This window comes from Aquarana catesbeiana, linkage group LG02 (assembly GCF_042186555.1).
Source record: "Aquarana catesbeiana isolate 2022-GZ linkage group LG02, ASM4218655v1, whole genome shotgun sequence".
NCBI classification, from domain to species: Eukaryota; Metazoa; Chordata; class Amphibia; order Anura; family Ranidae; genus Aquarana; species Aquarana catesbeiana.
The window spans coordinates 256,919,034-256,936,001 of NC_133325.1; the positions used below are offsets into that span (position 1 = coordinate 256,919,034).

General features: G+C 42.2%; 1 protein-coding gene across 1 annotated transcript; it reads right to left on the reverse strand.

Annotated features, from left to right (window-relative positions):
• Positions 1–14,215: 14,215 nt before the first annotated feature.
• LOC141126818 (uncharacterized) lies at positions 14,216–15,202 on the reverse strand. The gene has a single exon (XM_073612808.1). The coding sequence runs from the start codon at positions 15,200–15,202 to the stop codon at positions 14,216–14,218; it is 987 nt and encodes a 328-aa protein (XP_073468909.1).
• Positions 15,203–16,968: the final 1,766 nt, after the last annotated feature.

The following is a 16,968-nucleotide window of genomic DNA, read 5'->3' on the forward strand; positions in this document are numbered from 1 at the left end:
CTAATTTTAAAGGCTTATATGCAAGTTATTGTCATAAAAAGTGTTTGGGGACCTGGATCCTGCCCCAGGGGACATGGATCAATACAAAAAAAGTTTTAAAAACGGCCGTTTTTTCAGGAGCAGTGATTTTGATAGTGCTTAAAGTGTAATATCCCTTTAAATTTCATACCTGGGAATTGTCTATAGTATGCCTGTAATGGGGGGGCATGTTTCCCGTGTTTAGAACAGTCTGACAGCAAAATGACATTTCAAAGGAAAAAACTCATTTAAAACTACTCGCGGCTATTGCATTGCCGGTCCGACAATACACATAAAAGTTCATTGATAAAAACGGCATTGGAATTCCCCACGGGGGAACCCCGAACCAAAATTAAAAAAAAAAATGACGTGGGGGTCCCCCTAAATTCCATACCAGGCCCTTCAGGTCTGGTATGGATTTTAAGGGGAACCCTGCTCCAAAATGAAAAAAAAAACGGCCTGGGGTCCCCCCAAAAATCCATACCAGACCCTTATCCGAGCACGCAACCTGGCAGGCCGCAGGAAAAGAGGGGGGGACGAGAGAGCCTCCTGAACCGTACCAGGCCACATGCCCTCAACATTGGGAGGGTGCTTTGGGGTAGCCCCCCAAAACATTCCAATAAGCCCCCCGCCCGCAGACCCCCACAACCACCGGCCAGGGTTGTGGGGATGAGGCCCTTGTCCTCATCAACATGGGGACAAGGTGTTTTGGGGGGCTACCCCAAAGCACCCTCCCAATGTTGAGGGCATGTGGCCTGGAACGGTTCAGGAGGGGGGCGCTCTCTCGTCCCTCCCTCTTTTCCTGCGGCCTGCCAGGTTGCATGCTCAGATAAGGGTCTGGCATGGATTTTTGGGGGGACCCCACGCCGTTTTTTTTTTTATTTTGGCGCGGGGTTCCCCTTAAAATCCATACCAGACCTGAAGGGCCTGGTATGGAATTTAGGGGAACCCAACGTCCTTTTTTTTTTTGGTTCGGGGTTCCCCTGTGGGGAATTCCCATGCCGTTTTTATCAATGAACTTCTATGTGTATTGTCGGACCGGCAATGCAATAGCCGCGAGTAGTTTTAAATTACTTTTTTTCCTTTGAAATGTCATTTTGCTGTCAGACTGTTCTAAACACAGGAAACATGCGCCCCTTTACAGGCATACTAAAGACAGCCACCAGGTACGAAATTTAAAGGGATATTACACTTTTATTGTTTGACTTTAAGCATTATTAAAATCACTGCTCCTGAAAAAACGGACGCTTTTAAAACTTTTTTTTGCAGGTCCCCAAACACTTTTTATGACAATAACTTGCATATAAGCCTTTAAAATTAGCACTTTTGATTTCTCCCACAGACTTTTAAAGGGTGTTCCGTGGCATTCGAATTTGCCGCAAACACCCCAAATTGTTCGCTGTTCGACAAACTTGCGGACAGCCGATGTTCGAGTCAAACATGAGTTGGACTCGAACTCGAGGCTCATCCCTACTGTTATACTGTAATGTTACTTTGTTTTATTGTTAACCTTCATTTGCTTAGCAGGTACGCTATTCAGGTGCAGCGCAGATTTATTTATCTTGACAGCAGCAGCATTTGCTCCCACGATATATAAAGCCGTGACTCCAGCGCTGTCGGAGGTGATTTCACCACCACAGTTACATACTTCAGCATATATGCCGAAGCGTGGGGGCAGCAGTGGGTGGAGGAGTGATTTGCTCCTGCCTTTTGTGGGAGGATGCCCCCATGCTTCGGCATATATATATATTTTAGGCACAGGTTGCATTAAATGTTTTATTTTTTACTATTTTTTTGTATTTGCTTTGCAGGTATGGTAAGTCTTACTGTTATACTGTAACGTTACTTTGTTTTATTGTTAACCATCATTTGCTTAGCAGGTACGCCATTCAGTTGCAGCGCGGATTTATTTATCTTGACAGCAACAGCGTTTGCTCTCACGATACATAAAGCCGTGACTCCAGCGCTGTCGGACGTGATTTCACCACCACAGTTACATACTTCAGCATATATGCCAAAGCGTGGGGGCAGCAGAGGGCGGAGGAGCGATTTGCTCCTAACTAGCTTCGGCATATATATACGGTGCATGTATGCCCATCATTAGAAGTGGGTGGATGAAGGGAGGTATTCTAATGGTGGGCATACCCACCGATCAATCTCTTTTTTTCGTTCAGCCCACAGGCTGCATGAAAAAAAAGTTTACAATATATGCCCAACAAGGAACCTGAGAATGCAGCCGGTGATTCAGCCAGCTGACCATAGAGGTGATCAGAGACCAGAGTGGCTCCAAACATCTCTATGGCCTAAGAAACCGGAAGCTACGAGCATTTCATGACTTAGATTTCGCCGGATGTAAACAGCGCCATTGGGAAATTGGGAAAGCATTTATCACACCGATCTTGGTGTGGTCAGATGCTTTGAGGGCAGAGGGGAGATCTAGGGTCTAGACCCCAGTTTTTTCAAAAAAAGAGTACCTGTCACTACCTATTGCTATCATAGGGGATATTTACATTCCCTGAGATAACAATAAAAATGATTTAAAAAAAAAAAATGAAAGGAACAGTGTAAAAATAAGATAAGAAAGCAAAAAAAAAAAAAAAGCACCCCTGTCCCCCCCTGCTCTCGCGCAAAGGTGAACGCAAGCGTCGGTCTGGCGTCAAATGTAAACAGCAATAGCACCATGCATGTGAGGTATCACCACGAAGGTCAGATCGAGGGCAGTAATTTTAGCAGTAGATTTCCTCTGTAAATCTAAAGTGGTAACCTGTAAAGGCTTTTAAAGGCTTTTAAAAATGTATTTAGTTTGTCGCCACTGCATGTTTGTGCGCAATTTTATAGTATGTCATGTTTGGTATCCATGTACTCGGCCTAAGATTATCTAAAAAAGTATGTTTTTTCCCAAAAAAATGCGTTTGAAAAATCGCTGCGCAAATACTGTGTGAAAAAAAAAAATTAAGCACCCACCATTTTAATCTGTAGGGCATTTGCTTTAAAAAAATATATAATGTTTGGGGGTTCAAAGTAATTTTCTTGCAAAAAAAAAATATTTTTTCATGTAAACAAAAAGTGTCAGAAAGGGCTTTGTCTTCAAGTGGTTAGAAGAGTGGGTGATGTGTGACATAAGCTTCTAAATGTTGTGCATAAAATGCCAGGACAGTTCAAACCCCCCCCAAATGACCCCATTTTGGAAAGTAGACACCCCAAGCTATTTGCTGAGAGGCATGTAGAGTGCATGGAATATTTTATATTGTGACACAAGTTGCGGGAAAGTGACCAATTTTTTTTTTTTTTTTGCACAAAGTTGTCACTAAATGATATATTGCTCAAACATGCCATGGGAATATGTGAAATTACACCCCAAAATACATTCTGTTGCTTCTCCTGAGTACGGGGATACCACATGTGTGAGACTTTTTGGGAGCCTAGCCGCGTACGGGACCCCGAAAACCAAGCACCGCCTTCAGGCTTTCTAAGGGCGTAAATTTTTGATTTCACTCTTCACTGCTTATTACAGTTTCGGAGGCCATGGAATGCCCAGGTGGCACAAAACCCCCCCAAATGACCCTATTTTGGAAAGTAGACAACCCAAGCTATTTGCTGAGAGGTATAGTGAGTATTTTGCAGACCTCGCTTTTTGTCACAAAGTTTTGAAAATTGAAAAAAGAAAAAAAAAATGTTTTTTTTTGTCTTTCTTCATTTTCAAAAACAAATGAGAGCTGCAAAATACTCACCATGCCTCTCAGCAAATAGCTTGCGGTGTCTACTTTCCAAAATGGGGTAATTTGGGGGGGGTTTGTGCTATCTTGGCATTTTATGGCCTTCGAAACTGTGATAGGTAGTGAGGAGTGAATCAAAAATTTACGCCCTTAGAAATCCTGAAGGCGGTGATTGGATTTCGGGGCCCCGTACGCGGCTAGGCTCCCAAAAAGTCCCACACATGTGGTATCCCCGTACTCAGGAGAAGCAGCAGAAGGTATTTTGGGTTGTATTTCCACATATGCCCACGGCATGTTTGAGCAATATATCATTTAGTGACAACTTTGTGCAAAAAAAAAAAATTGTCACTTTCCCGCAATTTGTGTCAAAATATAAAATATTCCATGGACTCAACATGCCTCTCAGCAAATAGCTTGGGATGTCTACTTTCCAAAATGGGGTCTTTTTGGGGGGGGTTTGTGCTATCTTGGCATTTTATGGCCTTCAAAACTGTGATAGGTAGTGAGGAGTGAAATCAAAACGTTACGCCCTTAGAAATTGTGAAGGCGGTGCTTTGTTTTCGGGGCCCCGTACGCGGCTAGGCTCCCAAAAAGTCCCACACATGTGGTATCCCCGTACTCAGGAGAATCAGCAGAATGTATTTTGGGGTGCAATTCCACATATGCCCATGGCCTGTGTGAGCAATATATCATTTAGTGACAACTTTGTGCAAAAAAAAAAATTGTCACTTTCCCGCAACTTGTGTCAAAATATAAAATATTCCATGGACTCAACATGCCTCTCAGCAAATAGCTTGAGGTGTCTACTTTCCAAAATGGGGTCATTTGGGGGGGGTTTTGTGCCATCTTGGCATTTTATGGCCTTCAAAACTGTGATAGGTAGTGAGGAGTGAAATAAAAAATTTACGCCCTTAGAAATTCTGAAGGCAGTGCTTGGTTTCGGGGCCCCGTACGCGGCTAGGCTCCCAAAAAGTCCCACACATGTGGTATCCCCGTACTCAGGAGAAGCAGCATAATGTATTTCGGGGTGTAACTCCACATATGCCCATTGCATGTGTGAGCAATATATCATTTAGTGACAACTTTGTGCAAAAAAAAAAAATTGGTCACTTTCCCGCAACTTGTGTCAAAATATAAAATATTCCATGGACTCAACATGCCTCTCAGCAAATAGCTTGGGGTGTCTACTTTCCAAAATGGGGTCATTTGGGGGGGGTTTTGTGCCATCTTGGCATTTTATGGCCTTCAAAACTGTCATGGGTAGTGAGGAGTGAAATCAAAAATTTACGCCCTTAGAAATCCTGAAGGCGGTGCTTGGTTTTCGGGGCCCCGTACACTGCTAAGCTCCCAAAAAGTCCCACACATGTGGTATCTCCATACTCAGGAGAAGCAGCTAAATGTATTTTGGGGTGAAATTCCACATATGCCCATGGCCTGTGTGAGCAATATATCATTTAGTGACAACTTTGTGCAAAAAAAAAAAAATTGGTCACTTTCCCGCAACTTGTGTCAAAATATAAAATATTCCATGGACTCAACATGCCTCTTATCAAATAGCTTGGGGTGTCTACTTTCCAAAATGGGGTCATTTGGGGGGGGTTTTGTGCCATCTTGGCATTTTATGGCCTTCAAAACTGTGATAGGTAGTGAGGAGTGAAATCAAAAATTTACGCCCCTAGAAATCCTGAAGGCGGTGCTTGGTTTTCGGGGCCCCGTACGCGGATAGGCTCCCAAAAAGTCCCACACATGTGATATCTCCATACTCAGGAGAAGCAGCTAAATGTATTTTGGGGTGCAATTCCACATATGCCCACAGCCTGTGTGAGCAATATATCATTTAGTAACAACTTTTTGTAAATTTTTTTTTTTTTGTCATTATTCAATCACTTGGGAAAAAAAAAAAGAATATTCAATGGGCTCAACATACCTCTCAACAATTTCCTTGGGGTGTCTACTTTCCAAAATGGGGTCATTTGGGGGGGATTTGGGGGGAGGGGTTTGTACTGCCCTGCCATTTTAGCACCTCAAGAAATGACATAGGCAGTCATAAACTAAAAGCTGTGTAAATTCCAGAAAATGTACCGTAGTTTGTAGACACTATAACTTTTGCGCAAACCAATAAATATACGCTTATTGACTTTTTTTTACCAAAGACATGTGGCCGAATACATTTTGGCCTAAATGTATGACTAAAATTGAGTTTATTGGATTTTTTTTATAACAAAAATTAGAAAATATCATTTTTTTTTCAACATTTTCGGTCTTTTTCCGTTTATAGCGCAAGAAATAAAAACGGCAGAGGTGATCAAATACCATCAAAAGAAAGCTCTATTTGTGGGAAGAAAAGGACGCAAATTTCATTTGGGTACAGCATTGCATGACTGCGCAATTAGCAGTTAAAGCAACGCAGTGCCAAATTGTAAAAAGTGCTCTGGTCAGGAAGGGGGTAAATCCTTCCGGGGCTGAAGTGGTTAAAAAAAAGGTACTTAAATGTTGTTTTTTTTTTATTTAAATAATAACAGTGCCACCATCCACATCCCACAGAAAAAGAAGGGGCAATGTAAATTAAACAGTGTGTATTTAGTGTCATTTTAAATAGGAAATTCATTAAAATAGGGATTGTTTAGCAACGATAGTTGAGGTAATGAGCACTGAAACCTGTATGTTATGTTCAATATAGTATATATAGTGCAGGAGCCTGTACCTCAAACAGTGCAGGAATCAGAGTTCTGAAATACAAAGAGGGCAGAGGTCAGTAGTATTTAATTGTAGAAAATGCTGCAGTCAGGAGTATGTAACACACAGAATGCATGGGAGAGGATTATGTTATGATTATGCACACAGAGTTCAGGGTTCAAGCGTATGTCACGCAAAGACTGCAGGGGTCAGTGGAGTAAAACATTCCCTCCACTAGCATTGTTCATCTTGACTTTCCCTCATAGCAAAAGACACCCCCCTTCAAAAAAACAAAAAAAAACAAATATCCAATACTTTCTGTATCTGCATGCTCACCTACTGTACATCCCCAGCACAAAACACCTCTGCATGCCAGAATTCTCCCCAAACAAAATTGCAAAATTCCTTTCTAGTTCAACCCCCCACCCCCTCTGCTGAGGCAACCTTGGGAATAAAACACAGAATTAGTCTGAGTGTGCTGTGAGACTGAGCAAATATTCTGCCGTGGGACTGAGCCCATAAAAAGTTAAAATCCAGAGAACAGTCTGTGATGATAGTCTCCTTGACTGGAGTGAATAGAGACTCAAAGAAGTACCTAAGAACCAAGGAAAGCTCTCACTGGAGAAACTGGTTCTATATTGGAGGACAGTTTTTCAAAACACTCTCAAGAGCTGTATTATCAATGATGCCAACTCCCACTGATGGGCTGTTAAGGCTGAAATGGCTGAAACTTGCACTTTAAGGGAGCTGAGGCTAAGGGCAATGTTCGTGCCTCTCTGAAAAAAAGTAATCTGACCTTCCTCACAATTTATGATCCACCCAAATGACTGGAGGATAGACAGTAGGAAAGTCTTAGAACGTCCCTAGGGTGAACTAGAAGCAGGACATCAACCAGGTTGTGAGGAGCACAAAGGACCTGCTTACTGAGGGGGCTTAAACCACTAAAAAGAACCTTTGTGATGTAGACAGTCCAAAAGTCAGACATATGAATAGTGGGTGGTTTTTCAACACTGCAAACCACAGGAACTTCTGAAAGGATGGATTGGAGTACGTGTAAGTCACATTTTTCAAGTCCACAGAAAGAATCCAGTTCCTGCATTTGATAGATAAAATGATTACAAGAAAAGGACAATTCCATAGCTCAACTCACCAACCAGTCTGCTGACCAACCAAATTTACCTGTCTAACCGTATGTTAAAAGCAATGATTGTTTGGAGTGACTTGCTGAGCCTCTTAAAGTTAATGATGGGCCTCCATCTGCCCATCTTTTTCTTTATGAGAAAAAGGAAAAGGGAAGACTGGGACTGCTGAACCCCACACTTGGAGCAGTAACATGTATTGCTGTATTAGTTTCTGTTTCTGGGCAGAAATTGGAGGAGAGATTGATAAGTAGAAGGCCTTGGAGGAGATTTCTTTGTGCATCCAGAAATGACTGTCGATCCAGACCTGTGTATAATATTATAACCTGACCCCCCAGCACCTGTCTGAATAGGCAATAAGTTATTAGGCCTTTATGAAGCAAAGGAAGACTCAGCCTTTGGTGACTTCAAAAACATCACTTGTTTGCCCTGCCAGTTCCTCCTGAATTATCTACCTGTGCAAAATTACAATTCCTGGTCTGGTTGTGGTTGCTTGATTGAAGAAACTTCTGATTTCTAAGCTTGTGGTTATGAGGCAACAAGCCTTGCAGATTCCATTTTGGGTTTGAACAGATACTTATTAAATGGCAATTTAAACCATGACTGTTTAGACATGGGATCAGCTGTCCAAGGCTTCAGCCACAGAGCTAAAAAGTATATGTCAATACTGCTATCCACCACATCCACCATTTGAAAAAGATATTTTTGATCTCATTTATGAGGTGAAGCAAAGATTTTTTTTTCATTTGTGTATAATACTCTGTCACTTTTTGGGGGTCTTTTATGGCCTCTACCACAGGACTGTGGACTTACCTGAGACAATGTATGCAAAGACCAAGGCAAAGGCAAAGTCATAATATGAGAGCTCACACTCCTTCCCTTCTTTCTCAGAATCTTCCTTTATTGACGGTATTACCTCCTGATGCTGTTTAGTATTCAAAAATGAAGCAGGGGAATTGACTCGGACTTGGCACAAGGAATGCCTGATGGGCTGACATTATAGAAAACTCTGCCATGAAGTCATTCACTATCGATGAACAGTGGAAGACAGGATTACAATAGTAAGTGACCACAACAGGAAAATGTTTCAGAAGGTCAAAGTGCACAGGGATGCACAGCCTGCATTGCTGGTGTGCCTGTAAATCTGTGTCCACTGATGCTATCTGACAATATGTAGATAATGCTCATCAGGTAAACAAACTGTGGCTGTGAAAAAGAGACTCAACCAGAGAGAATGGTGAGGGGCAACAGAATGGAAGGTACTCATGGGACATGGAACAACACAGGACATAAGTAGATAGGTAAGCAGGGAAACACATAAGGTATAAACCCACACTAGCATTGGCATAGGGAGGATACTACTAATATAGAATTATTCAAAGTTGTCCAAGCTTGAAGAAACAATTCACCTTTCTAACTGTGATGTTGTAAGAGCTGTTAGATCAATTCTGTAGTATTTTGAAATAGTTTGAATGTAGTTCTTGAAGACCAGCTGAGACCTTGAATAGTGCTGCCCATGACACTGCCACCCCCTTTTAAATGCACCCAGACCTCATTTATCGCAGAAGGGCTCTCATCTTCTAAGGTTTCCTGATTAATTTGACTAGCCAAGAGGCTAGGTTCTTGTTTGGACCAGCTGGCCTTTTTGGCTTCCATTAAGAATGAGAAAAAAATATTTCTGATGATCTGGACTCTTTTGACATCTAGTGCATGAGGTAGGCTTGATTCCCCAGAAAAAAGTAGCAAAGCTTACAGTATATCCTGATTCAGCTGAAATGTGTACATTACCTTTAGCAATGAGGAGTAGAAACTGTAAATGCCTGGAGTTCAGAGAGTATTTTCCACCCTAGACCCTTTGGTGAAGTTGTGCAGTCAGTTTCGGATCACTTCCAGGTCCCATCTCTACCACCACTGAGACCTTGAGACCTCACAGAACAACAACACAGCCCATAGACTACCTCAAGGGTAAGAGTCACCTGAGATTTGACTCTCCTATTGGGGAAAAACAATCTCTACGGGGCTCCAAACTATTTATCAGCTTCCCAGCCACCATCTGGGCACACCTCCCCAGGGATTGGCTAGGCCCTGATCAATATTCTATCTGTATATTTGTATTTTCCTTCCCTAAGCTCTAGAAACATCTTCTAGAGGTCAGAGGAAGCAATCAAACTCCCAGCCTGTGAAACCCTGAACAGAGTTGACCAAACAATTATTGATTGCAGAAGGAGTAAAAAAACTACATTTACCTAGTATCCTAACCCTAGGGGAGGGCTACATCAGTGCATTCCTGAGACCCACAGCAGAAGTATGGCCAAAAGAGCTTCTCCTTTTAGGCCAGCTTTACAAATGCTGTGACAAAGGGGGGATTTTATCAAAATTAGAGCAGCTGTGCATAGTAACCAGTCTTCATATTGCCCAATTAGGTTAAGAAATATATGATGTTTGGTTGCCATGCACAGCTGTCCCTGATTCTGTCTGCACTGTTTGGATAAATCCCACCAATTACCAAAACACATGCACAGTGGTCAACTAGTCATGCAGAGTGTTGCAGTGCTATTCATGTTGAGTGACACCCCAATGCACCTGCATTGAAGTGTACCACAAACCCCAAACACCCTCAGGGAAGCCCTGCTTATATGAAGGGTTAGTGCTTAGGAGACCCCCAGATAAAAAGAGCAACCAGAAATCTCAGTTTTACTATCCTTTTACTTAGCTTTTTTCTTTTTCTATGTTTTATATTGTTTTGTTATAAAGATATAACACTTGGAATACATTATGAATCAAGAACAAATGTTCTGGCTATCAAGCTGGGCATATAAGAACTGAAAAAAGCACAATATGGTAGACAAGTATACATAAACAGCAAGTTAAGGACCTCAGATTAACATCAGTGAGCATACATAAGATATTGAAGTGTGTCCTACCAAAGAGGGTTGTAACTTAACAAAGGACATGGAAATATGGTGTAGAGTCATAACATCCAAGTGTAGGAGACCAAATGAGCAGCTAACTGGGAAACCCAGGCCAGCTGGGCTTAGACAGATGGGTTGGGAGAAAAGGGGAAAAAGGGGGGAAGTAGGGGATAATACTTAGCTTTAATATATTGTTATGCTGCTTGTTTCCAGACATTGCAGGGGAGTCCATAAAAACACTTTTGGAGGCTGCTGTGTAACTGCCTCACACACTGTACCTCACTATACTCACACACCATTTGCCTTTCCTCGGGTGGTCAGAGCAGGACTGATTAAAGCAGAAGTGTCAATAGCAGTTACCTTTTGCAGCATCTCTCATTCATCCTTGGCACAGCTGCAGAAGAAACGCATAGGTAACTGCTTTCCTGACCAGCTGCATACAGGTGCTGAGCCACTTTACAACATAAGGAGGAAACAGCAGGCAGCAGAAGAATCAGCTGGACCTCCTGAAAAGGACAACACACCAGAGCTGTTGCAGTTTGTCCTTCTTTCTCTCTCTGGTGCCCAACACGTCAGGCTCTGCCAGTGCTTTAGAAAGTCAGCATAGCCCAAGTTGCTGAGGGCCATGAATAGAGTGCTGGTGGCCTGCATGCAGCTTGTGGGCTGTGTGTTGGGCACCAGGGCTTTAGACCTTAGCGTTTGCAAAGATATTTTCAGTGTCCTTGTCTAAAACAAAAAATATGTATTTTGTACAAACAATGCTAATTTTTTAATAAGACCCAGATGTCAAAAATGTATTATAATGCCCCATTCACACTTGCATTTAGGAGCAGACTAGGAATTCCTGTGGGAGACTCAGTGAGGTTTATGCACACAGCTGCAGACAGAAAGCCCTATACAAAGCAACAAGAGGCTCCCTCAGCCATTTGCAGCTGTTTGCATCTGATATGCAGGAATTATCTGTGGAAGAGCAGCCCTGGACACAGTCTATTGTATTCAGGGCTGATCATTTGCAGGTAATCACTGCATGTTGAATTAAGGTTATGAATGGCCACAGGTGCTGTCATCCTCTCATTACTTTGTATAGGGCTTCCCGCCCCAGCTGTTCACATGAATTTGTAGTCTGTTTCAAAATACAAGCGTGAATGAGGCATAAATGCTTTTATTTATAGAGAATGTATTCTCACCTTTCTGCTGGCCACGCCGAGGAACCATTTCATTCAGCAAAAATGGTCCCTCAAAGTCTGCTGAGAAACCAACATCTCTGGAATTGTTGAAATCCTGTAGCCCCCACAGCTATCACTTTACTTCACTCCACATGACTGTAGGACAGAGTGGGGATATGGAGGTCAGAAGGAGAAGCCAGTGAGAACTCCAAGGGACCCAAGGATATTAAGGCTCTGTTTACACTAGTGCAATTTCAGATGTGACTTAAGCCACACACTATAGCATGACATTTTTTCAATGGTGCCCAGTCACATAATTTCAACTCAGCACGGTGTCACTTTGGAAAAGATTCATATACTACATTGTGATTCCTGCATGATTTTGGCCCCATAGAATATACAAAACATATCTAAGTTGCATCCAAGTTGCACTACATAATTGCACTGTAATGCCCCGTACACACGGTCGGACTTTGTTCGAACATTCCGACAACAAAATCCTAGGATTTTTTCAGACGGATGTTGGCTCAAACTTGTCTTGCATACACACGGTCACACAAAGTTCTCGGAAAATCTGATCATTCTGAACGCGGTGACGTAAAACACATACGTTGGGACTATAAACGGGGCAGTGGCCAATAGCTTTCATCTCTTTATTTATTCTGAGCATGCGTGGTACTTTGTCCGTCGGATTTGTGTACACACGATCGGAATTTCCGACAACGGATTTTGTTGTCAGAAAATTTTATATCCTGCTCTCAAACTTTGTGTGTCGGAAAATCCGATGGAAAATGTCCGATGGAGCCCACACACGGTCGGAATTTCCGACAACACTCTCCGATCGGACATTTTCCATTGGAAAATCCGACCGTGTGTACGGGGCATAAGTCATCAAAATTGGATAGCAGCAGCTTGAACCTAGCCTAAAGTATCTGGAAGTGTATGTTTTCAAGTGTTCTTTAGGAGATAATTTCTGCTAAATGGAGTGGGTTTTGGATGCAGAGGCACCTGAGCGGTGATACCTCACTTATATGCTTAAAGATACATAACATAAGTGATTAAAACCTTTTATCTATATATGAATCAACCAATGCGGTTGCAGCTATAACCCATGAAATCAATAACGAATGATAATGGCGATAAAATACAAAGATCTAACTTATTGATACAGAAAAGAAACGTTAGAATAATCAGAGATTACGAAATATAGCATAGTAATGTTACAAATGCAGTGTTGCCAGTCTACAAAGATAGTTAATGCAAAAAGGAGATATGGTTACAACTAACATACACATGCTATCAAGGAATCCTAGGATAGAAAAAAGTTTAGAGAAAAGAAAAGAGACATATGATAAAGATAATACAGATATATTACCTCGGCAGACCTTATGTTTTTTTGATTGAAAATGTATACTTTATTTTGCAAGAAAATATACAAAAAACAAATACTTAAACAGGGTACATTCCAATCTGTACTGTGACGCAGCGCATAAATACACTACATAACAATACATTGCCAAGCATACAAATAAATTACATTCATCCTGCGGTATGATGCCTAATGTGTTGTGCAGAGTAATAATACCCCGAAACATCACATCATGCATGACGCCGCATTACCCTGAAAGCATTACTTCAAAAACATGTCACAAAAAGTCCGGTCATACAGTCTAATAACATTCAAATGGGCAACGGGTGTGATGGGGGGGGGGGGGTGGAGAAGGTGGGGTAGGGAAGGGAGAAAAGAGTTCACAGGCCCGAAGCTTTATTGAACTGCCAAAGGATACACGGGGGAGGGGGGGGGATCTTCAGACCTCCTCTTCCTCCTTGAAGTCCATCAAGTGATAGTCTCTGAGCAGACTGTGAACCAGTCTGTGACAGTCCTCGATGGACATCCTCTCCCGCTGGTGGATGAGGCGCCATTTTCTTCACATTCTCTTTTTTTACTCCCATTTATTCACATATATTCACATGGTCGTTTTAATTTGGTACTTACCATTTATCACCAGAATCAGCATCTGGTAATCTATTCATGTTTATATCCTGATTTGGGATTTTGCAAATTTTGTTTATTATGCTTATCTTTGCAGAGCCTTTTTTGTATTTAATTTTTCCGCTCTCACCTCTCTTGCAATCAATTTTGCCATTATCTACCATGGCAGACTGGATATCGCTAGTCCGCAATGTCTAGTCCAATTGTGTCTCTGCAGAAAAAGCATTTTTTAAATTTTATGTTAAAGCGACCCTGTCTCAAAGGTAATAATATTATTACTGCTGTTATCTGCAAAAAAAAAAGAGTGTATAGTTACCCGCTGATGTAGAAATTTTGAAATTAATAATTATATCAAGGAGCTTCAAGGGAACCATTGTGAGGACTTTCTAATTAAATTACCATTACCATTTTATATATTAAGGTATGTGTGTATATGTGTGTATATATGGGTATATATATATATATATATATATATATATATATATATATTTATATTTATTTATTTATATATATACAGTGGGTACAGTGGGGATGGAAAGTATTCAGACCCCCTTACATTTTTCACTCTTTGTTATATTGCAGCCATTTGATAAAATCAGTTAAGTTCATTTTTCATGGCCTTTCGAGGTTCCTTTGGATTCTTTGGTTTCTTTGGGTTTTCCGGCAGCTTCCTCCTGGTGCTGGAGGGTGATTTACCCTGGCTCAGGGCTCCAGCGTAGGTCCGGGTCCTCTGGGGGCAGTGTCTGAAGACAAGCTCTACCAATCCGCAAAGGTTGCAGGCTTTGGACCTCGGACAGTCCTTGGTCTCGTGGCCTGTTACCATACAGAACTTGCAAGCAAGCACTTTACAATCCTTAGCTATGTGTCCCGGCTGCCCGCACCTGTTACAGTTGTAGGGTATGCCGGGATAGAAAAGGAATCCTGCGGATGATCCCAGGGAGAAGGAAGGCTGCAGGTGCTGGATGTCCCCCAAAGGGTCTTTCCTCAGTTTGCAGAGCACAGACCACTTACCTATCCAGAAGCCGTTGACATCGAGGATTTGGATCGGGTCCTTTACCACGGTGCAGAACCTCTGGAGGTAGGTGGCTATGTCCTTTCCTGGGGTATGGGGGTTCCTCATGGACACCGTCACCCACTTTTCGTCCCGTGTTATGGGGCAGTTCGCAATGAACTTCCGGAAAGGGGACTCAGGGCCACTGGTCTTCACCATCTCCCAGTATCTTCTGCAGACCTGAAATGACACAAAAGTTATAAAGAAGATACCTTTTGTGAAGGTCTGCACAGAAAGTGTCTTCGCTTTGCTGAACCCCTGTTCCAGGATCATCTTCTTTCCGAAGATCTCCGGGGTCATGTCTGGGACTCTTACATCCACCTCCTTCAGCTGCAGCACGACCGTCTGCTTCATCCAAGGCTCCAAAGCTGGGAGCCCGTCTGCAGGCTGGTCTGGCTTGGCTGGTCCTGGTCGGCTGGTGCTGGCCGGGGTAGAGGCGGGGGTTGAGGCAGCGGCATTCCCGGGCTCGGAGGAAGTGGCTGGAACGGGGTTCTTCTTCTCCTTGCTGGTCTTCTTGTTGCTCTCCCCCATTGTCGAGGAGTTGGATGTCGCTTCAGGTGTTCTTAGGCGGCTTCCTTCTGGTTCCTCGACATATTCGCTTCTTTTCGTAGCCTTTACAAAGGCTCTAGCATCTACTGCCCAGAGGTAGTAATGCAGAGTGGGGCAGGAGGGAAGACCGCAATCTCGTTCCCTGTGGGGGCTAAGCCTCTAACCCAATAGCAGCAAGTAGGTGAAGCTGAATTTAATCAACGATCCTACCAGGCCGAGCAGAGGGTACCCCACAAGGACCAATTGGCTTGGATAGATGCAAGTGGTTCTCTACGTCCTAGCTGTGAAGCAGAGACACCCCTAAGGGCTAAAGTCGATACTACACTTGATCTTAGCCAAAAGGCCGAGAACAGACAGAAAATGGGGGTGGTCTAAGCGATACCCGATGTATCAAAAAGATGGTGGGAGGGACCATTAAGTAAATGTATCCCAATCCTTAACTCACATCGAGTTTACATAGACAGTGTGACTAAAATAAAAGTAAAATAATTAAAAAATATTTAAAAAAATATATAAAAAAAATAAAGATAAAAATAAAAATAAAAATAGATGAGTGAAAAAATGATAATAATAGAAATAGTGACAAAAACCACAAGCACCTGATGGATTTATTTAAGAGTTGTCTATAAAGAAATTAACATCCACATCGATGTTAAGGCCAAAAGGGGCATAACACCTCAACCTATGGATCCATGACATTTCAAGCTTGGATATGTTCCTAATGAGGGAACTACCCCTCTATTGTGGACGGTACTTATCAATATCTAGAAATATTGTTTTAGTAGGATCCTTGTTATGACATAGGAGGTAATGCCTAGATACAGAATGTTTCCGGAAACCATTTTTAATGTTGGTAATATGCTCATTCAAGTGAACAGAGAGAGGTCGTCTAGTCCGTCCAACGTATTGGAGTCCACACAGACATTGAAGCAAATAGACGACCCCCTTTGTAGAGCATGTAATAAAAGGCTCTATAGTATGTTCATGCAGCGTAATAGATTAAACAAAAGTTTGGGTTCGTCTATGTGGGCAACCATTAAAAGAGCAAACCCGACATCTTCTGCATTGGTAAAAGCCACTTAAAATTTTCAAAAAATCCTTTTTTGATGGTAGGGGGATTCAAGATGTTAGGTGCCAATCTATGTTTTAATGAAGGTGCACCCCTATAAATCACCTGCGGCCTATCTGGTAACACTGTACTTAACACAGGATCATTGTTCAAAATGTGCCAATGTTTGTTAAACAATTTTTTAATGCTAGAATGTTGGACCGAATAAGTAGTGATGAAGGGAACAAGAGAGGTCTTGTCATTAAGGGTGCTTTTCAGGGAGTCACCTGCATATCCTTTATCAAGAAATTGTCTAGTTAGGATGTCAGTTTGTGATAGAAATTGGTCAGTGTTGGTACAGTTACATTTAATTCTCATAAACGGGCTTTTAGGCACCGACCTGAGCAAAGGTTCACAATGGCAACTGTCAGTTGGAATATAGGAATTCCTATCGGTGTCTTTAAAGTAAGTGGAGGTTATAAACTGATTGTGGGATTTAGCAATAGTCAAATCCAGAAAATTAATACTGGATTGGCTAGCATCAAAATTTAATCTGGTCCCTCTGGTGTTATTATTGAGGTATTCCATGAAAATTTCTAGATCTTCACGACCGCCATCCCACAGGAGGAGGATGTTGTCGATGTACCTAGCCCACAGCTTGAGCTGGGGTTTCTGGCAAACATGGACAACATCCTCCTCC